The following is a 24,987-nucleotide window of genomic DNA, read 5'->3' as shown; positions in this document are numbered from 1 at the left end:
CAATTCCGTGTCGCACGTTCAATCCGTTTGATCTCTTCTTATGGATATCCAGAAACTGTCATCATTCTATCATTCTCGACATGGATTCAATGACAACTTATTGTAGACTCGATTTTGAAATGGGAGATGGTGAACAGCAAGGGAATAACGAGTTGCCGCATCAGACGTGGGAACGTGTCAAGAAATATTATACCGGTCAGATTGGAATTTTTGGATGAAACCACAGCCGGTTCTCCCGGGCTGCACAGAATCACTTTAACGTCTTTGGTAGAAACCGGTGAACCAACCATTGATCGACACGCGTAGCGTTATTTCTTGTTTCTCGTACAATCCAAGTGACATACCTAGTCGATTGTATGTCCACCGCAGTCTTATTTGGGCGATAGATAGGTAAGCTGCTCCTTTTTTTTACAAAAGAAACATGATTATGATTATGATCAGGAATCGGTCGTCTACATTCAGACCGACTTTCATCAAAAGTGATAAGTGATAAGTTGGTGCGATGCTCGAGCAGATATAACACTTAAGGGGATTTAGCTAGCCTGGATTTTGAAATATCGATTTTTTAAATTTTATTTTCATAAAGTACATATATTCAAGTATACAGACAGAAAATCTTATGCCGATCTGACAAATATTCTTGAAGTTACGCCTATATTTGCAAACACGTCCCAGAGCGTTTGAAAATGCTTTGGTAAGTTTGAACACCTTTTTCGCAATTCTATATTTTCGAAGTCGGTGAAAACTTTTATATAAGCTTTATGAATATATCTTTCAGTCCTTGATCGAAGGTTTCTTTCTCGCCAACAAATACTTTCCGGAGATCGGTTATAGCAGCTTTAAAAAGAATTAGTTTTCCGACTAAAAAATATCAGAATGAAGTTCAATGTTACTCCAACATGTTTATAAATTTTCATAATAATGCATTGAATTGTCTCTTCACGAAAAGTCTTTGTAATATCGCTCTTTTTGGCCTCTTGACTAAGTACAACCCCTTGACTAGATAAAGGAAACAATTAGTGAAAAACGTCAGAGTGAAGTAAGGTGGAATTCGACGACCTTCGTGACCGGTCTTCTTTGGTTTCTCTGCTCAGATTACGGAGCAAGAGGAATCAAGAGCGAGTGGAACGGGAAGGAGGAAGGCCGGAGGGGAAGATGGGCGCGTATCGGTGCCAGGATACCGTTGTACCTGAATGGACGAGGTGTACCCACCACCCAGCTCCCGGTTCACCTCTCTGCTCCCCAGCATCCCGTTCGGTCCAGCGCAGTCTCGTCGAGCAGGTAGACCGAGGAGCGCGGCGTGACGCGTTCGCGTGGCTCGCGTCGACCGGCTCTTTGCCACGGCCGTCACCCCAGGTAGGGCTTCGTGATAGTGGTAACCTGGCTTCGCCGGGCGACTGTCACCAGGAATTGGAATTGAGGAACCTGATCACAGTCGTTCTGGGCTGCCGTTGACGGCTGCACCCAAATTCCACTCTTTCATTTCCCCGTGAACGGTCATTCGCGCAAATTTGTTACCGTTTCGATTGTGAATTCTTTACGTTTACTTTACAATTCATCCGTTACACAGTCAAGTTGGCCGATAGCAGTGATTTTTATCGTCCTTTGAGATCCGTACGTCTTTCTCTAGTCTTGGTTTGATCGCATAATGAAATGGAAAGGAACATATGGTTGTAGTTACTCAAATGTGTCATACCTCTGGAATGAAGCTTCGGCGAAATTCTAACGTCATCGAATTATCGTCGATGGCACACAACGCGTGACTAGGTACGATAAAGAGTGCTATTCAGCTTTTTCAATTATGTAACTTTGCTGTTGAACGATGATTGTGATGAATGTGTCCGAGAAGAAAAGTGTGAAGCATGATAAACTCGGACTGTTTTTCTCCTTGATTCCGAAAACCACTATAATATATACGAAACTGCCGAGGTATGAAAAAATGCGAACCGTCTACGGAGTTTTGGGAAAAAATTTCGTGAAAATTCGTCAAGATGAAAGAACGGGACTAGTGCTTACCTATCAAATTGCGCATGTGGATCAGTCTCCTCGACTCGTAACCAACTTCCATTCAAAGGTCCAAGTTTGTGCTCAGCCTGTACTCGCCTCGAATTACCGCGGTAGTTTATGCTTGCACCATGGAATATCCGTGTAACGGCACATTATGCAAATTGCCAGGGAGCGCCAGAGCGACGCGCAGCGTGTGGCGCGCGATCAGGGTGGCCACTCCCCTAATCGGGGGGGGGGGGGGGGGGGGGGGGGCTGGCACGCGCCTGCGTTTCACTTCGAGAGCACGAGAGCAAAAGACCACCGAGGGTGACTCGAAGTCGCTGCCTAATGTCGAATTAATCCTATCTATAACTAATGACGATGATGCTGATGATGAAGAGATGGGGGCAATGGCTAACCGATTCTTCGTCTTCTAGGCCGAATCATGAGGGCTGTGGACTTCCTCGAAGCCCTCGATTCGCGGCTGGTCTATTTGCCCGGAGGCCATGACCGCGAGGGTCGACCCTTGATCGTGGTAAATATGCCCTTGGAACCGCAATCCGGGACAAAGTCACTCCTGGAAAAGCTGCTCCGATACTTCATCGACATCTTCAGGTAATGATCGCAATTAGAGACGGCAGCTGCTTGTCGAAACCAAAAGTTGCAAGTTGATCCTGTTGTCCCCAGTGAAGAGACCAAGTCGAATGGGTTCACGATCCTCGTCGACGCTCAGCGAGAAGCTTGGCGCGTGGCTCGGGGATGTATCAGACAAGCCTCAACCTCATGCGGTGTGGCGAGAGCCCTTGTAATCGTCCTCAGGCAGGATGGGTTCTGGGAGAAGCACGTCGACAATTGCACCAAGTCACACAAAGAGGGAGAGGTGAGAATATACGGATTAATTGGCAAGCAGCTTGTCAAGATGAAAGCGCAGCGCTCAGTATCCGGACTTCGATATCCCGAAAATGTGTAATGTGTGATTAATTCTTATTCAGCCTCTCTTCGTCCCGTTAGCGAAGTTGTCCGCTCACGTGGAGATCTCGCAGCTGCCCCCCGAGTTGGGGGGATCCAAGGCCTACAGTCACTCGGATTGGATTCAAACACGAATCGTAAGTTTTTACGCTCTTTTCATCAAGCACGGTTCGCGGTTTCTCTTTGATTTTATCCCCTCTTTAGCACCTCGAGGATTATCTTAAGGATGCCACGGAGGTGTCGGAGAAGCTGACGGATCTCCACGAGAAACTGCATTCCGCCAGAGAATCGAGGAATGGAGAATCCGACGAGGCTTTCAGGGATTATTCCGAATCTACTACGGAGCTGAGGACGGCAGCGAGACACATTCTTCACTCAGGTCGGTGGGTATGAGCTTGCGTGAAGCATTTTGGAATTACACTCGCGATGTTACCTCAGTCTCGCTGATTTTCTAACCTCCCGCGTAATTCAGTCAATAATTTTGGACCATGTATTTAAGTCACGTCTACGAGTGAAGCGTTTTCTACAAGTAGGTTTATCCGTGAAGTGTTGACCTGGTTGGACAATGGAAACAGCGATTGGCTTTGTCGGTGCTAACCCGGTTAACTTTGTTGATATACGAGCGCAATCTCCGACTGTACAGAACGTGACAACGGTACACCATTCAGCAGTGGGACGAAAGAAAAAGAATTCGCCATTTTAGAACGGTGTAACGATCTTGTTTCGCGTTGGGTTACACTTGTAGTTTTTGTCCCCCTCGTGCTAGGGCGCCGATATCGAGTTTTTACGCCTTACCAAGCACTCATAGAGCGAAAAATCGTTCTAGGTAGGAATGTGGTGATGAGTATCAACAGGGAGTCCTCGCAGGATGTTCTGGACACCGTTCAGCGAGTCCAGGCCTTCCTGGATTCCATCGATTTGAAGCAGGTAATCGACTCTGACGAGGTTCTTGACCGTCAGAATTCAGCCTCTGAGCTTTTGATCGTTTTCAAATAGCATGAAACGATTTTTTTCTCTTTCAGGCAGAGATCAAAAACGCCCTGATGGAATTGGAACGGCACTTGGGATATGTCAAAGAGATAAAAAGCCTCGAGGAGGGAGTGGCCAGGGTGACCAACTGGATTCTTGGACCCGCCGATTCGACGCTCAACTCCAGGCATCGCGTCGGTTTCGATGTCACGTCTTCGGAGGAACTGCGAAGAGAACACGAGGCGCTGGAGCTTCAGTGTAGAGTGAGATAAATTCGTCTTCGGAGTTGTACGGCTAAGAGACGTACACATTGAGTTATCTGGTTATTCTGATTTCCGCAGGATACTTACGGTCGCTACGCGGAGCTTTTGCACAAGATAGATAATATCCCCGCAGAGTCTTTACCGAAGGATCTGAAATCGCAACGGGATTTTATGGACTTCGTATGCAGGAGTTTCGCCTCGCGTTTGGAGCGCAGACGAAACGTTCTGATAACCTCGCAAAGATTTTTCAGGCTCGTTTCAGAGGTCGGTTGAGTTCATTTCCATAACCAGGACGTGCGCTGCGTCCGGCTTTTCTGTTTATTGCATCGCATTCTTTACAGTACTTTGACCGCACTAGCGAGGTCTTCGACAAGCTGGTGATGGGTAACAAGGTCTACAACTTTTCTCAAGCTGGCGCGAAGCTCGTGAAACTTGAGAAGAACCAGTCCGTTCTTGGTAAGGAAATAAGTGTTTGGAAATATCCTGAAATCAGCACTTTGTAATCGAGCATTTGATTTATTATCACAAAATTTGTAGAGGCCATCGAGCGTGAGTTGGTTAAGGAGGGTGAGAAGCTTTCGGATGTTCTCTCGATGCCAGTCAAGGACGCTTTGGGTCGGGACATCCGCGTTGATTATGGCGAGGACATTGTAAACGTCCGTGACATCTTGGACGCAACGAACGCTAGGAAGAACATCTTCAGCGACAGCGTGGAACTGCAGAAGCTCACCTTGAAGCAGGTCGCGCTAATACACACCTACGAGAATGATGCGGAACAGGTAGGATTATGTGGCCGGCTAAATGTTCTTTCAAACCAGCTGCACGTGAAGAAAACTTTTGCTTTTTTGACGAAATAAATTTTTAGATATGGTGGTGTTTGTTTGGTTTTTCAGGCGGTACAATGGATCGGCGACTTGTTCAAGGTCCTGATCAAAAGCCACGTTCAGATCGGGTGCAACGTCAACGAGATTCAGTCCCAAAAGGACGAGCATCTGTCCTTTCAGGAAACTGCGAAGGTTTTGTACTTATTGTTGGGGACATTACTTTTATCTACTGCTCAAGCTCGCGTTCCTCATCATTAATCCAAACATCTTAATTTTTCCAATGCAGGGAACTTACGACTACGGATGCCAACTGCTGAACGGAGCCCGAGTCCTCAGAATGTCCTGCAGACTTTCGCTCGAGGAAAACACTAGTATTTCTTCAAGGTTGTGGCAGGCTTGGCGACAGCTGCGATCTGTGGGTCAAGAGCAGCTCACCAGGCTTCGAGTTTGCGCTGTTTTTCATCGAAGCGTCGAAGACGTGAGCATTTCCATAAATCAAACGATCGTAACTTCATCCTGCACCGAGCTGTGTCACCGTTGATACATTATTACAAATCAGGCGTTCTGGTTGCTAGAACTTAAAAATAATCATCTCGGTTCCCCGTTCCTTGATATCTCCTCCACCATATCGACGCAGCCGCATCTGGCTCGTCGCGATGTTTGTTATTCTAACTTATGCACCGGACCAGATTTATTCGAGATCTGCACCGATGCTCACGTTGAATAAACAGCACTGCTTATCGTCAGGAGGAGTAGACGACTATTTTCAGAACTCAGGGTCCGATGGTCTTCACACTGGTGATCGGTCGCCGTTTTTACCGTTCCAGCACTGTACCCAACTCAAGGACCTGATCGAGACGGTCGTCGCTCTGGGAAAAGGATCCTCAGAGTCGAGTTCATCGGTGATGATGCGCGTCGAAATGCGGGAGGTTCTAGCCAATCGGGAAAAATTGCTACTCGAAGTTGGACGGATGGTGAGACTTGGACGACTTCTGAGAACGCGGTTGAAAGAGCCGCTCTGTCCTCGAGGGTGAGTTTAACGTCCGTTCTGGAATCAGGAACATCTTTGATTTTGGTATCTTCAAACCATCAAACGCGGGTCGACGAGATAAAATGCTTTTAATTGAACCGGATGCTCCGGCTAACGGTTAGTTTACGTAACTCCCGAAGTTGATCTATCGGATCACAGCCTATTTCCATTGATTTCTCTACCGCCGGGGATTATCTTATACTTTCTCACTAACGAGGAAGGTATCCCAGGTCGATCTCTCCAATTTCGTTTCTTTTTCAACATGTTATAGTAGAATAAAAACTAAGTGAAACGTATTTTTTTCATCCGCCATTAAACACTTTAAGGGGGTGCAACCACTCTTCAAAGTAACATATGTCCATGGGGCGATTTCCAAGTTTTTTTTTTTCTTGAATCGATAAAATGACATTTTTCATTTCTCTTCATGAGAAAACTTTTCCAATTGGACTGGTTAAAAAATATTATGTTCTTGTGGGTGAAACTGTCAAATCGCCTATTGGCATGCCTTACTTTGGAGGTTGGCTTCACCCCCGTAATTAGCCCCCGTTAATAGCAGATAAAAAAAATGTGTCGCACTCAGTGTCGAGTCTACCATAACATATTACAAAAGAAATCAAATCCGAGAGATCTACCTGGGATACTTTCCTTATAAGATAGCCGTTCCAATTTGGGATACAACAACGTGAAAGCTTTTTGGATTTGTGCATAGTTTTCTCTCCGGACAAGTAATTCCAGACCTTGCTAAAAGTGACGCTGGATCTACTGCAATTTTAACTCAAAGTGAACATATATGCATAGTACCAATCCTGACGTGAGGATTAGGCATAGCTGCGGACAATCGGCGGCGCCAAGCGTTCGCGGAATCGGAAACAGTGCACAGTGCAGGTTCGATGAATGAGGACTTATGGAATTATTTCGGGTCCAGAATTCCGTATTTTGGCAGGCGACCAGCGGCGGCAAATTAGCGCGGTGGCACGATTATGGCTCGTTCCCATTTCAACCGCGTCCTTCGATTAGTCGCGGATCCTCTCTCTCTTCGTCCTGCCTCGGTTCGAGTCCGTTTCACGGCTCTCAGCACCCCTCAGTATTTATCGAAAAGTCAGGCATACGCATTACACGCGTGTGTGCGCGTGTACACGTGCTCACTAACCATATTCAACTAGAGTATACAAGACGAATATATCGCGTAGGATGCCACGCAGCGTCGGGGGCGTCCAGACGCCGACGCCGAAGTTGACGCAGTCTACGCCCGGTCGTCGACGAGATATCTGTACGTAAGTGGCGACTTTTAATGCGCAAAATTTATTCAAGGTTTCGTTGGACTTTTTTCATTAACAACAAATTCTAATAATCATTTGTTTTTTTCAAACGCAATTCAAATTATATGCTGCGTCTGTATAATTTTTTTCTACTTTGCCGAATGATATTACGGATGACACTTTGTACACCGTTAGAAAAAATTAACTAAACATAATGTCACAGCAAGTCTATTTCAGTCTTTTTGTGTTATTTGTTACACTTCTGCTAGTGAATACAGCACAAATTTTTTAAATTTTAACATTCAAGTTGTCATGTCAACATTTAATTTTTAATTTTTACTTTCTTTTTACTTAGTAATACATTAAAAAATGGTTAAATCAACACAAAAATTTTAGTGGATCTGCTGTGACATTTTTTTTCTAACAGTGTATGACAGTATAAGAATTGTACACCTATAATCTGCAACAAAACAATTTATTGACTGTGAATTTAACATGAGCTGCTTTGGTGTATTTCAATATAAACGGTCGATTTTGTCTTGATGACTAAATCTGATTGGTAACGATATTTTAAAATAACCTTCGTTGAAATATACATACATACGCACATACATACATACACTGAGGTTAAGATATTAAATACGAATAAATTTTCGATCGATACGTAGGAAATTTTTAGTAACGGAAGCGTCAAGGTTGTTCGTAATTCATAAACTGTTTAGATGATTGCGAATTTGGAATCGCTCTAATCGGCACATAATGTAACAGCTGTATTCTAGTTTATATATAATACAATTTTTTTTCCAAGCCCGCAGAAGACAGTCCGCCGTTATAACTGTTACACCGTCTTATAAATAATGTAACGCATGTCCACTGCAGATGTTTTGAGGGATAATGTGTATATTTTGCCGGTGCAATGTTACAGCGAACGCACGGAGAGTGAGTGCACGTTGAATTGCGCATGTTACACAAAACTGCGATAAATTTTCGTCGTTGAACGCGTTCGCCCAATGACGCTAACTTGATGGATAATAAAATTTCAAAGAGCCGCTTCCGACGCGATGTACACTATCCCTATCGTTACGTATAGTCGCTAAACGTCCTATTTTAGCGGTCTCCGTCTCTGCAGATGCGAAAACCGAGTGTCGAATTGGCACGCGCGCAAAAAGCTCTTCGGTCACTTGAAATTGAAAATTATTAATAATCAATCCAGTACAACGTCGTGGCGTTTCGTTCCAGCCTTGTACTTTTGCCTCGCCTGAGAATGAAAATGAAACTCTAAAGCTTCGCCGAACGATTTAAGCTTGCAAAAAGCTCACTAGAAACCGCCAAAGATTAGAAAAAAACAAAAACAACAAACTATGGCTCCGTGAAAGGATTTTCTGACTTGATCCGTATCTTCGCGGCTGCGTTTCCTTTCACCCTAAGATTCAGGGAAGCAGGGCTTGCGTTGAGCTTTTCTCGAGGGATAAAAAACGGCCCCCTGTCGTTTGCTTTGATTACAGCATGGCGCGGCGTGTGCGCGTACTGCGGTTGTGTGTAGGCCGAACAACCGGGGATAGAAGTGCATCCTATTTCCGTTTGTAGGTCATTAACTCTTGCAGCTTTCTTTTCCCGCATTCACTCTCTAGTCGACAACTTTACTCGGCTAGTTCCTCACGAACTTTTCGGACCGATAACACGCCGCCATGCCGCTCTACGACACCCTCCAAGGACTCCTTGCCGAATACGACGTCCCGGGCTTTTTATTCGCCGTAGTTATACGAGCTTGCTATTCGGTGATCAAGTAAGTCGTGTCAAGCTTCGTCAACTCCAAAATTTATACGTATGGCTATTTATTTACTGCGTTTGGTGCAGCGACGCCATCTTGTCATGATACTCACCGCCGTGCAGCCTGGTTATTTCTCGAGATTTCATTTTCTCCGGTTTTTCACGAATCTGGAAATTATTTCATAACCTCGACATTTTGTCGTCCCAGTTTATCGCCTAATTCTAGTCAGTGTCCAATCGTGTTTAAGTCTGGATTTACGAGACGTCGCACTTTGCTGTCGCGGAGACGATTAAAGCGAAATCGCAGATCAGCGTCAGCTGTTCGTCTTTCAGATCTTCGAATTTCCTATCCTTTGATATTGCACAAAACTTCTTCCCTAATTACGACACGACACACAATATTGCGAAACCCAACTGCTGCACACTTGTCCATTTTATCCGTGCAATTGCCTTTAATTTGAAACATTGGATACTTTGGTTGTAAGCTTATAAAGTCGAATTTCAACAACAACTTGTCTTCAGTTATAACGCGAGTGTTCCAATTATTGAATATTTTTCTTGTACCTGTTTTATCCTTCGTTCTAAAGTTACCAAAAAATAAATCTGTATTGCTTTAGTCATCGAAAAATTCACAATTTGTGCCGTAAACTTATAATTTTGGAAAACAAAAGGTTCCATAATTGGTACATTTACTTTATGTGATCTTGCTCTACCATCAGTCATTCCAAACGTAGCAGACGTTGAAGCCAAATAACCGCGACTGTTGGATTTATTAGCTTTTGGCGGGTGAACGCGACTCTGTCTTCGTGGTTGGCCTGATGACGGAATTTTTTAGAATACCCTCGCCCCGCCAATAAGTTAGGGCTTGCTGTCAATCGCTTTATTGCGCAAGAGAGCATTTCTCACCTCGTTTTTTTAAATGTTGTTACAACACTGTGTTTTCCAACAGTTTTTAAATACCCTTCGAGGAAAAATACGATCAATCGTCTCGCCTTTCCGCTTGTCTTGATAATTTCTCTCCTCGCAGCTGTTTAATTCTTTCACTTACAGATATCTATTCATATTGAAAGCAGAACCGAGTCGAAATATTTCGCCTACATTTGACCCTACCAGGGCTCATATAAACCTACTTTGAAGGAAACTGAACGTAAAAATCCTGCCTTGACCCTCGAACCTCAAAAAATTTAGGAACAAATCCTACATCAAATTTCCGATTCCTAAAAATTCAAACACCAAATCCTACTTTTACGCTTTCAGTAGACGATTGACTCCATTTTGACGCTATTCCATGTACAGCTCCTCCATTGGACCTGTAACTTCTCCGAGGTACAGAAATATTACGAAATTTCGACTCGATGAATCACTCGCGGCCGTAAATTTTTGTCTCTTCTTCTTTCACAATGATAAAATCATTAACCACCAGAATGTCCGATGACGAGACGCTGGTCGGCGGCGGAAACCTGACGGCGGTTGAGGCGATTTCCAATCGTTTGGCGGAAGTTACGCGGCTTGCAGAGCGCCTGGATTCTCGCCTCTGCAAGGCAGGTGCCAGGAGTGACAAGGCGGAGCCGAAACAATCTGCCTCGATTTCTTCGCCCTCCGCAACCGACGAATCGGCTCTCCCGAAGTGCGACCGAGAGTCCGACGTCAAGACCGACGTCGACGTCGCTGCCGGGATACGGAAGATGTTGGAATCAGCCGCCAGCGAACAGCAGCCGGCGAAAAATCAAGAAACGAGCAATATAGCAAAGGAGGTGAAAATTTTTCCAACCGATTTTTTGGCATTTAAGACCAAAACATCCATTTTCGCTTTTTTGCATTTTTGTACACCTTCATCCCTCCTACGAATGGGCGCGTATCGATTTTGGCGCTTTAAAAATTTTTCGGGTCGAAAAACTTTAATTTGTATGAGTCTGCATACTGCAACTCTTTGAGAATTTAAACTTTGAATGCATTTTTCTTCACTTTTGATTATTCAAATTTGCGCGCAGGGTTTCTCCTACAGTTTCTGATCGATTCACCTAAAATTTTTACACGTTATTTATTCAAGTATTTTTCAAACATTGTCATAGAATTTTGCCCAAATTCTCACCCGGGAGTGAGATAACCTAAATTTTATGTCAAAAAACGGCTCATTTTTTGTCATGATTCTAAAAATTGATCTATTTTCTTTCAAAATGAAGCTATTGAAAAAACGCCATGAAAATTTGTGAGCCATTGCAACTAGATTATGCCATACAAATCCGTACGATACGCTACAACATCAAGTTAGAAGTTTTGCGCGCAATGAATCTTCATCTCTTTACACTCTATTGAAATTTCACTCTGTGCATCACCCTGATACCTTTAAATAAGGATCTAATGAAGAAAATTTACTCTGAAAGATGTAAGAAATGCATACCTAAAACCTCTAAAATTTCTTAAACTTTTCTGCATGAGAAAAAAAATTACCTGAAATTCCTGTAAATGTCCCCGTTTTTTTCCCGAAGGGTGGAACCAAGACAAGCCACACTCTCAGCAACGGTGCCGAAGAAATTCCTGGCGATGACTACGCGACTGCAACTGAATGCTCGGTGACTTCTGCCCAGGTCGAGTCAAGGAGCGGATCGTTCACGACGGCTTCCGAATGCGGCGACACTGCTTGGTAAGTTTAACTCTTTGCGGTACGTCGTCTAATATATGAGACATCTTTATTGAATCGGTTATCAAAGATTTCTATTTAATTTTTATTGCATATTGGGCTACTAAGATGTCAATGTTGATTTTTTGGGAGGGATTATGATGATACCGCGAATATAATGAGCGCTATAAATAGAGTTTTGAAAATGCCTGTTTTTACAGAATAAATGTTATTGTGGGAAGGTTATGGGGACTAAAAAAGTGGAACTTGGCAATCTTGAGTTTTTGGGCTCGCTAAAAACGATTTCCATGTCAAAATTTCAAAATTCACACCAGTGGATCCAATATCGCGGACTGATAATATGAAAATTGATTCGATTCGCTTGAAATTCGTTACTCGGTAGTTTTTGGGGTCGGTGAAAACGCATCCGACTTCAGAATTTAAACATTCAAGGTGGTGGAACCAATCTGGTGGACTGAAAATGTAAATATTGATCCTGTTCACTCATATTGGATCCGCCACTTTGAATTTTGAAAATTTCTCAGATAAGTGACCTCGAGAACTCTTCCATTTCCAGTTTCAAGGAATCTTACTGTGAGGAAAAATGTATGATTCGAAGGGTTGAAAAACTACGATCGGCTAGCCATTTCAAAGTCCATTTTTTCTGAGAATATTCAGTTGTATAAACGAACGATTTCAGGTGGGACGTCGACGTGCCAGCGTCCGACGTGGAGAACGTCGAGATACCGGAACTGAAGATCGAAGAAACAGAATCAAGATTCTGCGAAGCTGGAAAAAGATCGGAACTGATCGGGTTGCCGATGCAGATGCAGGAAGTGGTTGGGAAGGTGGAGACACCGGAGATCGATAGATCGAGTGCCAGCACGATCGTCAAGCAGACGACCGAGGTAAGCCGATAAGGTCGAAACATGCAGCCGAGCGGAAATCGGCGACGACGATAAAGTTGCGCAAGCGATCGGTTCTATTTATATCATCCGCCAATGCGTGGAGTTGGCGATGAAAATTCTCACGTAATTCTCGAAGGTCGGCAAGGCTCTTCGATATCTGATACCCGATATCGTCTGAACTTACAGGAAAAATCCGGGAAGGTCCTTAAGGAGGTAACGGAGACGACGACGCTCCGGGTTTCCCAGAGCACCCACTTTGGCGTAACGTCGTACAAACTGACGTCGAATACTCTTTGCGACAATCACGAACACACCGATGTCAAGGAGCTGCAGGACCTCAGGGAAATCACGCGACTTTCCGAACCCGGAGAGGATTCTCTAGCCTCCGTTCAACACATCGAAGCCGAAAAAATTCTCCGGGACATCGACAAGCAGATTGTCGCGAAAATCTGTGACGAGATTCTCCCGATTTGCCCAAAAAGTACGTCGTGCGAAGTGAAGGATTCTTATGAGTCTGATTATTTAATTTAACACGACGTTCACTTTCTTTTTATCTCATTTCTTGTCAACTTTTTTTTGCAGAAGACGAGTCCCAGGACAGCGACGCGTCTCAGGAGAGCGTCAGGGAGCACAGCCGTCTATTAAAGTTCACAAAGACGCATGAAACGGAGTCGAAACAATCTTCGTCAGATCTTGAGGAGGAAAAATGTCGGGATTCCAAAGAGGCGAACGAACCGCGAGAAGAATCGTCGATTTTGGCTGAAGCGTCGAGTCGGGAAATTCAGGAGAAATGCTCGCTGGATGTCAGCCACGTCGACGACAGCGGAATCGAGACGACGCCGAATGGAAAGAACTCGAAAGACGAAGAGGAGCTTCTCGAAAGAATGAAGAAGGTGAGTCGCAACGGTAATTGCGGAAATAGCGAGGATTCAAAAAACTCTAACGGCCTTCTCAGCCATTGTCTAATCGCCCAAAGATCCGTCAGATCAGCTGCGCGTTTCGACTTCATGCTTGGCGAGATATGTTAGCTGCATTTGTTGAAAATTTTTAGACACTTGCGATCGTTTGGTTAAAAATCGTTTTCTTCCCTCCATCGATTGATGTATTACAATAAAAAACAAAAAAAAAAAAACATTTTTTTTTTCAAGTTGAACGTCTCCTCGCTTTGTTCCTCAACTTTGGCGTGTTGTATTTTGAGTTCGTTTTACGTCGTGGTTTTATCGATGTGTATACAAGTTATTACGTTACTGATATTATTAATTTATGCTACATAGATGTGTATAAATATAATTATTGTACGTAATTTAATAGATATTATACTAAGATGTGTTGTGTGAATAAATTATTATTTTTACTTCAATTATGTTTTTGCCAAAATAATTGCCTGTGCCCGTGCCTGTTTTTTTTTCTTTATGACTTACTAACCGACCCAAGTGTATCGCATGATTTGGTGTATGTGTGATTTTTGGTCGACCATCACCTCCGATTAATTATCTTTCGTGTTATCTAAAAATTGCTCCTGTGTTTCAATGATGACAGCGTATCTGCTTACAAGTTCTTGCAGCCGCAGCCGATAGATAAAGAATTCCAAGTACGAATAGCTGTAATTAGTTCCGTGTATCTCAGCTTGTGACACATACGTATAACATACACGAAGACCTATACGTATAAAACAGTTGTAATCAGCACATGGTTTTGTGGATGACGCGCGACGTTAATTATAAGTTCTACGTGTAATAGAGGGATATTATTTCGGTCAAACATATTGTAACATAGCGTATCACGTAAATATGTGAATATAATTTTAAACGCATGCAGGACAAACTTGTTGACCCTGTCGACTCACGACCTGGGCAACTTAGTGAGTACCAACATTTAATACCGTTACGCAAATATTTTCAAGAATTAATGTCAAACTGTAAAAATCACTTCGAGAAAAACCAAATGTGTTATGCGGTTGCAAGCGGGATGAATTAATGCTTCTGAGAAGCAAACCGCAGGCATTATGACCGAGCCATTTGCGGTGCTTTAATCACCCCATTATCTCATATAATGAGGAGAAAATTTGAAATGCGAAGAAAAATGCGAACGATTTCTATTCCACGATAATTTTTTTTATTGTCAATAATTTCTGATTATTATTTCGACGGTAATTGTAACGGATAAAATTCTTAAAAAAGAGTTTAATAGCTCAGGAATTTAAGTAACGAATTAGAATCTCAACATTTCTTGAATATATATTACGTTTGTCATATTATCTTATCGTTATTGGGAAGTTAAAACGAGCCTCGGAAACTCTAAATCTACATCCACTTAACTCGTGTCATTGTTTGACAAAAATGTTTTTCCCTATCAAAGCCAAAAAAAAAAAAAAAAAAAATGCAAAATTCTCCATAAAATTATGACACAATCGCAAAAATTTTGTCAGAAAATCAACCGGACATGGTATATTGAATTTTCCGCTAAATGTATCAGGAACTCACCGGTCGCGGTCGGTACAAGCAGTGAAATTTTCGACTTCTGGAGTTTCGCGGTTCGACTCTAGATCCCAGATCGGAATATTCCGTGAGAGATCGGTAATTCTCGGCTCCATTCGGCGGGGAGTTTCCTTCGGTTTCGAGTGTGCAGTCGAGAGTTGGCCAGTCTTGGGTGGACCGGCACTGAGGAAACACGAGGCGCGGAATGCCAAACCGTGCGTCGAGTGAAGTTTGAGTGTGATTTGAATTTCGGTAGGTAATCGGCGCCGGTGCGAAGCGTGGATCACCACGAACTCGTCATTCATCGTCCGCCGTCCGTCGATCACTGCCGGCGAAAAGTCACCGCCGTTCGAAACTTGACGCAAGTCGCGTTTCCTCTTCGCGAATTCGTAAAGTTGAACGAGTCTTATTCCCTCAGATATGTGGAACACCTGTGGAATGGCATGATCGATATTTTTTCGCATTACAGAACCGACTCTCAGGCAAAGGTCAGGCTTTTTTACCGAGCGATCGGTACCGCGATTTTTCAACATTTCCTCTCCTTCGCTCCGGCGCAGTTTTCGAATATGGAGGCGGAATGGCGAGGGACCAGAAATAGCGTTTAAGCGCTGACGGTGTTCGGCTGGAATTTGACTTGCGAAAAACGGCGTATCGAATTTATGCGCGAATCTTTTAACGCCGCTTAATTGGCTGGTACCTGTATTCGTTCTGGACCACCGGTCAAGTGTCTGCATCCCTCGTTCGAATGACGGTAAACAATAAACCGGACGTCGAAGAGCCTTCCGGTCGCTCCCTGGTCCCTCGTTGATGTTAAACCTTTTGTGAAAAGCCGCTTATCGGTTAGGAATGGTCTGAAATGTGGACGCAGGTTCAGCGATTTAGAAAATGTCATGAAAATCTTGTTAGTTTCAATAATAAATTAGAAAGAGAAACGACCGGTTTTAATAACTGAACGTACAAGAATAAACGGCGCCCTGAATCCTGATTGATTGTTCCTCAAAATGTAATCCGGTGAAAAGTGTTTATTTTCACACGGCTCACGCGTTTCATTCGTGCCTCGTTAATAACGCGCAAAAAAATTTCTCAGCTGTGCAAATTCGGGGGAAATAATAACAAACGATAGATTCATCTTTGGTTACACGGACGTTTTTACGATTTGTTAGACCGATGATGAGCAGCGGTTAAAATAGATTCGCGATTCGATTTGATATCGGATTTGAACAATTGTTAAGAAACTTGTTGGTTTTGAACATGAATCAAAGCGATCTTAAGCCGACCTCGCAATCTCTTGAGGTTGCATAATGGCGGCGTATTGTGCCTCCTTATTCCACGCGTTTCTTTCACCAGTCGAGGATTAAAAACAAAGCGTGGTATTGATTCGGTATTATCGGCAGACGGACGGACGAACGAATTGGCAGAAAGTGGAAAAGAAAAAATTGGAAATTCGATCCTGATATTTCCACAAATCAATGGGCGTTATTCGAACGATTAATTGTTGTTCTAGTCTGCAGTGAAACGCGTGCGAGAAGAAATAAAACGAGGCGCGTTCAATCAAAGATACCGATAAATAAATCGAGTAGCTAATTAGTGTTGAAACAAGTGGATAAAAGGAACGAGACGAAGCCTCAAAGAAAATGGTAGATAATCCCGAGGGTTCCGGGGATGAACCGGAACAATCAAACGTCGATGAACGCCGGCGGGAAGGGAGCAACGACGAAGGGCGAGAAAACAGGAACCGGGAGCAGGATTCGACCCAGTCAAATTCAAAACCACCAAAAACTACGACGATTAGCACGATAGCCGTGCAGAGCGGAGAGACAAGACTCGTCATTGCCCTCTTACAAGTAAGAATGGACTTTACACGATGTTTGGTCGGAAAATCTGTCCCAGAGATTTTTAAGACGTAAAAACCTAAAGCCCTGATAATAATAAAAAAAATGACTGCATACGCTATTCAAACTGCGATTATCGAGGTATAAAAAGTGTATAGCTACTTCGAATCGGAATTGAGACGATTTTTTATCCATTGAAATATTCGACTTTGCAAAAGCTGTTCACCGCTAATTTTCGATGAATTGAAACGAAGCTCAAGTTTCGCAATTCAACCGCAGACAAATGTCAAGTAGGTGGTTTACATATTGCAATTGTTACCGAACTCTTCGTTGAATTTTTTGATAACAATAAGTCTTATGAACGTTATTGGATAGCGGGAATGACATGTATATTAAGATGTATGAGGAAATATCAAACTATAGAAATAGAAGTGACACCGCGTTACGCGTCTCATCGTTTCCACCGTTCCAGTAATAGAATTCCCTCTGAACGTCTTGGCTTTCGTATTGTTGGCCGTTTTTCATTAGCCAATAAATGTACACATTTCAATTCTACGTTTTGTCGAACCACAAATATTCGTATGAATTTCACGATGACAGAGATTGAGGCAAAAAATATAAACATAATCTGTACCGTAACGAATGTCAAGTAGCAAATAGCGAATTGGAGGCTACGCTTGAAATAAGCTAATAACGTTTCACGCATGATTCCCGAAAAATGGATGCCGGCGAAATCTGAAACCGCGTATGCACACCAACCTACGAAGTATATTTCTTCTCTCCACACGATTTATCGTAAATTTCACAAATTACGCGACACTTTTTTCCGTCTAACAACCGTTCGACTTACGACCGCATGACGATCTTCGCAACAAAGCGCATCCTTTCAAAATCTATGAATGTCAAAAGCAACGCGTTGTAGGACTTAGATGAGTCATAAGAACAGCGTGGATAATCGTCTGCGATCTTCGGTGGCGGAATAAACAGTAGAAAAAAAAAAAAAAAAAAAAAAACAATAACTTGTCTTAATTTAAAGCTAATGAATATTAAAAGAATCTCTCTTTGAACGTAAAAGCGTAATTTCGGAACTATATAGGATAAATCTTGGTAAAAAAAAAAAAAAGTCGCGAAAATCGCGGATTGCGTAATTTTCCGAAAAAATTAACACGCCGCTGTGAAAATCGAGCCGTGCTCGACTGCCGCTCGCGGTGTGGTTGAAATATTATGTATAGCGGTGACGCAAGGCGTCGTGCCAACGACGACGTCATGATTGCTGCATTGAAACGAACGACGCGAGAGCAACAACAGCAGCAGCGGCAAGACAAACGTAAGACGTGGTGGTCAATGTGAGAGTCGGACACGCGCGAATGAACCTCCGTCGCATCGGCAAACAAAAAGATAATTCCCAATTTCACACCGTCTTACATCGGGTTAACCCGAGACTCGACCGCCCCCCTGAACAAGGGCCAAAGGCCAAGGGCCAATGGCCAAGGATGAGGGAACATTTTTTTACAATTACCTGACCGTATTCACACGTCCGTTTTCTTCATCGTGTAGCAGCAGACTCTTGGAATTTTATTACAGTATCTACGGATCATTTTCGTTTTTGAAATTGTATGAAACATGTTGAGATAATCTCTGAGGATGAGGCTGACGTTGTTAACGTTAACGTGACGAAACATCAGCGAACAAATCGTTGATGCGCAATTTTTAGAATGACTTTTAAGAAGTTTGCTTTGCAAAATATAAGGATATTTTGTTTATAATGGGTTACTGAATTTTAGTCATTCGTAGAGGTGCGAAGTAAAGATTCTTTCTTTACTATGTATGATCGTTACAGTAACATTATTGTAGCTTCATACTGATCTTCGATTAATATCGATTATAGTATACGTGAAAATACTTGACAATATTTGATGTATACTTGCTACTAGGATTTTCGAACGTTGGTTGAATAATATTAAACCATTCGCTTTTTTCAACATCATATGTAGTTTATAATTTTGATTTTCGTTTTTTACGATTTTCTCGAGATATACCGCACATTGAATAATCAAGTGTATGAAATAGGGTGAAAGTTTGCGAAAAAAATCGAATCCTTCTATTTATTCTGTAAATTTATTCTCACATTGTGAGAAAAATGCGAATTTTGAAAGAAAAATAAATTTCTGAAACATGTCCGACGTATCTCAAAATCATCTTTAATCAAATAAGGGCATTTTGAGTCAATATTTTCAATTTGAAGGACGTGCATGAAGGATCTTTGCATCAATAATATAGCAACCCTTTTTAATACATTTCGAACAAACTGATTCTGCCGGACGTGATAAAGTGCTAAAGACACGTAGATGGAATTTTTTATTTCATTGCAATGGACTTATTCCGCTTCTGTTGTATATTTCAACATTCAAACACGGTTTCCGTATCATTTTTCATCCTTATTACGATTTTCATCCTTATTCTGATCCATCAATGAAGCAAAATAAAAAATTAACGACCTGGAGCTCTTGATAATATCCAGCGTCGTATGCTTGTAACCTACTTATTATCAAGCTCGAGCTTTATTTGGCAGTTAGAAATTGCTATTCCATTGAAAATCCTGATTCTTCTATTCCGAGCAATTACGCATCGCAGGAAACGGTGACCAAGATTTCTCCGTGACCGCGTAAATCTCTGTCAACAAGTTTTTCCCTACTACTGTCAGCCCTCATCGGCTGCTATGAAATTCTCTAAAGCTACTCGGTGAAATTCACGTATTCCCATAAATCGACTGTGAAAAATCGATTGCCTTCGAATCCAAAGTTCGAATTCCATTTCCATTATTTTAATCATTCGAAACCCGATAATCTTGTAAATCCTTGGCGTCATTCGCGTATCGTCGTGCCAAAACATTTTTCATTCTTAAGCTCTGGTCCTTACCGCAGATGCGGATAAAAGATTTGAAAAACAGCTGTGCGGTTTTTCGCAAAGACTGGCAAATACCTCCTCAGCGTGTCTGAATTTTTCCTCCAGTTCTATTTTCGTCAGGGTCAAACAATTCAACCTCGTCTTACCGTCAGTCTTCCCTTTTTTTTTCTAACGATCCCTGGGGTTGATTGCAAAATTATCATCACCGTTCGATTCAACATCACCGAATAACCCTCAGATCAAGTTTCCGGATTCGTATCAAACATTGGCAGTATTTTTCGGGTCAAGGGTCGTCGAATCGGCCGATTCTTCCCGCAGACCTGAAATTAGACCCGCGGTCCACCATCGGCAGCACGATTCCTCGCACTTATAACGTTCGTAGTAAAGAGTGACGGGCAAGGTACACACGCAGTCAGTCGGTCGTCTAATACCGGTTTCCTAGATCCATCGTGTGCGTCGCGGTCGCGCCGAGACGCGACCGAAGCTGTGATTTCACAGACGCTCCTCTCTCGATGTCCCGCGCTCCTCTGTACTCCGGGCTTTTATCTCTCACTCTTCTCTAAATATATTACAAAAAGAGCCATGCGAGCAGCTGGCCTCGTCTCAGGCCCTGGCCCGACGGCCGATCGTAATAAAACATTTTACACAACGGTGTTCGATTTACTCGATCGATTTCCTTCAACTCGCTGGATTGAAAGAAATGAGAAATTGAGCTTTTGTCGTCGTAGCTTTCGATGTTTTGAGGAGTTGTACCTAGTCAGGATTTTTCAAAATTCGATTTTATATGTCACGTTTCATTTTCGCAATATACACACATTCGATTATACGCACAAAAATGTAACGTCGATCCGACAAACATTCTCGAAGTTGAGCGCACATTTGCAAAGACGCTCCGGAGCGTTTGAAAGTACGTTTGGAAACTACGCATTTTTCTCAAAACTATGTTTTCAAAGTCGCAAGATTTCTCGGAAACGGCTGAACAGTTTCAAATTTTTACGCAAACTTTATGAATATATCTTTCAGTTCTTGATCGTATGTTTTTTCTCACCAGCAAATACTTTCCCTTTTATACACAAACGAGGGGAAAATTTTTATGGAAAAGCGATTTTTTTTTTTTTTTTTTTGAAAAGCCGCCGCTTTGTTAAAAACTAATTTTTTCCTTATTCCTTCGATCAAAGATCAGATAATACTTTATATCAACTAAATCATTTTTGTTCTTTCATTTCGGGTTATCCAGCCGCGTTTTTTTTAGGTGCTCCCGGAGATCGGCTATAGCAGCTTTGAAAATCATTATTTTTACAAATAAAAAATACCAAAATGAAGTACAATGGTACTCCAATATGTATATGAATATTTATATTAACAAATTGAAACGTCTCTTCACGAAGAATCCTTGAAAAATCGCTACTTTCGGTCTCCTGACTATATAGGTATAATCCCTCAAGCATGCTGAACCACAAGTCACGAGTGGAAATGTGGGGAGGATCGAGAATTGTTCGAGCGTGGAAAATCGTTGGGATCATGTGTGACAGATCGGAAAGAAAGTTATGTAAATGAAAGAGCGACCAAAGTATTTTTTCTTTTTCGGTTCATTTACTCATTCCTGTACAACAACTATTCATATACCAAACCAGTGTTAACACTTCACATTAACGGGAACGAAAAACGAACACGGGTAAAGGACAAAATGAGTCTATAATCGGAGCGTCGGTCCTGACGAGAGTTTCAATTCGGCCTCGACGACGATGTCGCATATTTTTGTTTTCGTTTCGGCCTGAAGGTGCGGCGGAAATTTAGACACCGTCAGAGCCATGCTCTTGAAGAAAATCTTGACGGGCTCGTTCGCCCGGCTTGAGTGAAATCGATCGACGATTTTATGCTCCCGGTTTTCGGATGTCTCGAAATTGGCGATTTCCGGTGACCGCTGATAGTTCCGGGGCCGCAGGACTCTCTTCGGGGCCTCAAATTCCGACGAGGACTCTCGTCGTTCTTCGTTGATCAAAGTGCTGCTGCTCGAACCGAGAGAAGAGCGACTCTCCTCCGATATGACGGAAAGCGTCGCCGCCGAAGAAACGGAATCGTCATCCACGATCCCGAGGGAATTCCCGGTGAGCCTGGGGGAAATTTATAGAACCGTTTAAAGTCGAGCAGGCGAGAAGCTATCGTCTTTCCATCTTGCATCACTATCGATGTAAATATAAATAAGCAAATCCCTGATGCTCCGAGCGGCCGTCGTAACGGTGAGAAGTTTTTTTACCCCGGTCAAAGAATGGAGAGAGATAAATTACGCGCTTCTTTTCGTGACCGGCCAGTCTGAGTTGTTGAACGAATTTATCGTCTAATCTGGTTCTGGAAAAACCGGATCACGAATAAACTGATCGTCGATTGAAATCGCCATCGATCGAGACTCGGAAAATTGAAACTAAACCCGCAGCTCGCCGCATTCTTGATTCGAATTTACTTATCAATGGTTTTTATATAGGGTAAATAATATTGATCGCAAAATGACGTCTCTGCCTTTTGTCTCAATTGCATAATTTTTGCTAAATGCGGACCACGGTTTACTAATTCGGACTGTGAATTATTGTTAAACCGGTTAAGGGGTAACACCACTAATTTCACTTTTTTTTTGCTTAAACAATATTTTAGGGTCATAAAAATAATATCCAGTAGGTCCTGTACTGAAAATTTTCTTTTACAAAGATTCAATTCTCAATTTCGTTACAATGCATCCTAAAACTTTAACCGAATTTTTCTCCAAGCTACTTTTTTCAAACTGATGTATACTTTTTTCAAACTGGGAGGACAGGTTACTTGAATACCGTTGCATGGATCGAATTGAAATTTTGACAGTAGCTTCACAACTGAATTTTCTACAAAATTACGTACCCGTTTTCTTTATTTAATTTGAAGTTTTTTTTTTATCAACAGTTGACTGCTTATGTTTTTTTTTTTAAGTTTAAAAACAGGAGATTTCAACGATTGGTATTCCATTTTTCATACTTCCAAAATAAATCGTCCAAGCTGGGCCTTTATTTCGTCCGTTAGAGTGGTGTTACCCCTTAAGAGGACGACATACGTACATGGATTGCATGAGGTGGAAAATTTCGTCACGTGGTAGAGGGGCGACGGATTTTGCGCTCTTCAACTTCCTGCACCTTTTTTTGTGGGATGATCGTAGCTTCTGCCATCGCTTCTTCAGCACGCCAACTGAAAAGGATAGTGAATTTATGTTTTGACGATTCGACAGTTCCATCGGTTGACCGAAGCTTTCGTCGAGCTTGAAAACATGAGCAGTCTGCACTTCGTACCTGGCGTGTTAAGTTCGTAGGAAATTAAGTCCCACACGACCATGCTGTGGGTTTTGTCATTGGCAAGGTCATGCTGAGAATTGTAAAGCTCTGGAAACTTCTTGATGGCATTTAAGAGACAGACGCTGATGCTCTGGGTCTTCGGCATCCTTTCCCTAGTTTCCGTGATCCTTTCACTGTAATCGCGATATTCTTCAGCAAATGGAGTTTTGAACGTAACGACGACGGACAGACAGTTGAACGATCTTGTTATCGATCATTCTCGTTTCAACTTCCTTCCTTTCCGCTCGATCGCCGTCAGCTAGGTTCACGTCACGAGTCGCGATCTCTTACCAAACGATGTTAACCTACCTAACAAATCCATTGATGAGCGTGGTGTGTTCGAGGAGTAGGTTTAGGTATCGAATCGGCCTGTAGGCCGGACCGTTGGTTAAATTTATCCATCGTAGAGTCTCTCGGAGAACGATGGCTAACTCGACGTTTCTGCTCAACCGACGCTGGATGGATGGAGGACTCGGAAATAGCTGTAGGCTCGTGCAATACCCCGAAATAACCCCGAAACGGCCACAACGTAAAACCTTCCTACAGCCTTCCGCCTTACGCACCGGAGTCGAAAGCTTCACTGAGTTTTTGGAGCAGAATTTTGACCTCGGGACTGTAGGCGTGGGCCGGTCTCGGGCCGGGGTTGAAATTTCGAATTTGAAACGTTTCGAACGCGCCAAATTTCGAATTATTTTACGGCGAAACTTAAAGTAACTAAATCAAACTTTGATGAAACATCAAAGTTCCGAAGGAATAAAATGTCGAAAGGGTGTATATACGAGTATATATAAGGTTAATTGTCCGACAACTATGAAATATCGAAATTCTGAACGATTCCAAAATTTTTAGTTCTGTGAATTTCTGGCTAGGTGAAGTTTCACGACTTTGATCTTTCTTTGTTTTTAATTTTCGATATTCTTACGTCCGGAATCCTGGTCATTCTGATTTTCGGTTTTTCTGATATTTTGCGCCCACTCATCGAGCAAACTACGCTGTCTGAGTATACATCTTAATTTGCGGAATCCTACTCTACCAAAACTTTATTTTTTGGAATTTTATTTCACCGGAACTTTGCTTTTCGTAACTTGAATTTTCGAAATCTTGGATTTCTGAACTTTGAACCGTCGTCGGCTTTACGACCATTCGAAGCTTTCTTGTTTCTTCAAAGTTTGAGTACCCTGCTTGAAGTTTCTTTCGCAACTTTTCAAATTCGGAACTTCAACCCCCCCTCCCCCAGTGTCGACAAGCTCTAAGATCCTACCGATCGCTCGGCACCGACACATTGTAACCCATGGCCGATATTTAATATCCGAATATGGAAATGCCGGCGTGCATGGCAGGCGCGGCGCTCTTTCGTCATATCGTCAGAGTCTGCGCCACAGGTGTATAACGTCTGTTTCTCTGGCGGCCTTAGTCCCCTGCAGGGAGAACCCGACGTCAATCTTTGTGGAACGGTGGGATACCGTCGGTACGTAACTTTCACTTGACCAAAGTCAGAGACGATCGAGAAACGAGGCTGCCAATCGACTTCTGTCCTTGTCAATCGCGCTGAACGCTTGCGACGAAGTTCTTCGTGCTTTTAGCGTCTCGTGCATCACCTCATTCTTCGCTATAGGTGCCGTCGGCGTAACGAGAACTTGATCTTATAGATAATTCTCGCGGCGAAATAAAGATCGCGCGATGTCAAATGATTGTTTTTTTTATCAGTTTTTCAATCCAATAAAAAAAAACAAAGTTTGCGTGAATTGTCTTATATCCAGTTCACCTCCCTCGTGAAAATTTCTGCCAGCACGAATTTTTACAGAAATTGGAACACTTCG

General features: G+C 42.7%; 2 protein-coding genes across 10 annotated transcripts in view; one reads left to right on the top strand and one right to left on the bottom strand.

Annotated features, from left to right (window-relative positions):
* The first annotated feature begins 1,256 nt into the window (after positions 1 to 1,256).
* The window catches only part of LOC124175415 (titin), a 52,574-nt gene continuing 28,843 nt past the window's right edge, over positions 1,257 to 24,987 (top strand). For 2 of the 9 annotated variants that reach the window (XM_046555642.1, XM_046555644.1), the window contains exons 1-18: positions 1,259 to 1,356; positions 2,424 to 2,601; positions 2,674 to 2,866; positions 2,979 to 3,092; positions 3,160 to 3,334; positions 3,782 to 3,882; positions 3,978 to 4,187; positions 4,266 to 4,451; positions 4,529 to 4,643; positions 4,725 to 4,966; positions 5,081 to 5,203; positions 5,298 to 5,489; positions 5,839 to 6,041; positions 10,494 to 10,824; positions 11,560 to 11,714; positions 12,391 to 12,598; positions 12,785 to 13,079; positions 13,181 to 13,491. In XM_046555642.1, the coding sequence (XP_046411598.1) occupies positions 2,432 to 2,601; positions 2,674 to 2,866; positions 2,979 to 3,092; positions 3,160 to 3,334; positions 3,782 to 3,882; positions 3,978 to 4,187; positions 4,266 to 4,451; positions 4,529 to 4,643; positions 4,725 to 4,966; positions 5,081 to 5,203; positions 5,298 to 5,489; positions 5,839 to 6,041; positions 10,494 to 10,824; positions 11,560 to 11,714; positions 12,391 to 12,598; positions 12,785 to 13,079; positions 13,181 to 13,491 (3,324 nt within the window). In that variant the 5' untranslated portion in view covers positions 1,259 to 1,356; positions 2,424 to 2,431. Of the gene's footprint in view, positions 1,357 to 1,461; positions 1,768 to 2,423; positions 2,602 to 2,673; positions 2,867 to 2,978; positions 3,093 to 3,159; positions 3,339 to 3,781; positions 3,883 to 3,977; positions 4,188 to 4,265; positions 4,452 to 4,528; positions 4,644 to 4,724; positions 4,967 to 5,080; positions 5,204 to 5,297; positions 5,490 to 5,838; positions 6,042 to 7,160; positions 7,316 to 8,973; positions 9,087 to 10,493; positions 10,825 to 11,559; positions 11,715 to 12,390; positions 12,599 to 12,784; positions 13,080 to 13,180; positions 13,492 to 24,987 lie in introns of those variants that run through there. The other 7 variants (XM_046555650.1, XM_046555646.1, XM_046555643.1 and 4 more) reach the window with 7 other exon arrangements.
* On the bottom strand, positions 21,421 to 23,445 carry LOC124175418. Its single transcript, XM_046555653.1, has 3 exons — positions 23,126 to 23,445; positions 22,898 to 23,024; positions 21,421 to 21,928 (listed from the first exon to the last, which is right to left on the bottom strand). The coding sequence occupies exons 1-3, from the start codon at positions 23,271 to 23,273 to the stop codon at positions 21,508 to 21,510; spliced, it is 696 nt and encodes a 231-aa protein (XP_046411609.1). The 5' UTR covers positions 23,274 to 23,445; the 3' UTR covers positions 21,421 to 21,507.

This window comes from Neodiprion fabricii, chromosome 2 (assembly GCF_021155785.1).
Source record: "Neodiprion fabricii isolate iyNeoFabr1 chromosome 2, iyNeoFabr1.1, whole genome shotgun sequence".
Lineage (NCBI taxonomy): Eukaryota > Metazoa > Arthropoda > Insecta > Hymenoptera > Diprionidae > Neodiprion > Neodiprion fabricii.
The sequence above is the reverse complement of the archived record's forward strand: the minus strand, read 5'-3'. Positions and strand labels throughout refer to the sequence as shown.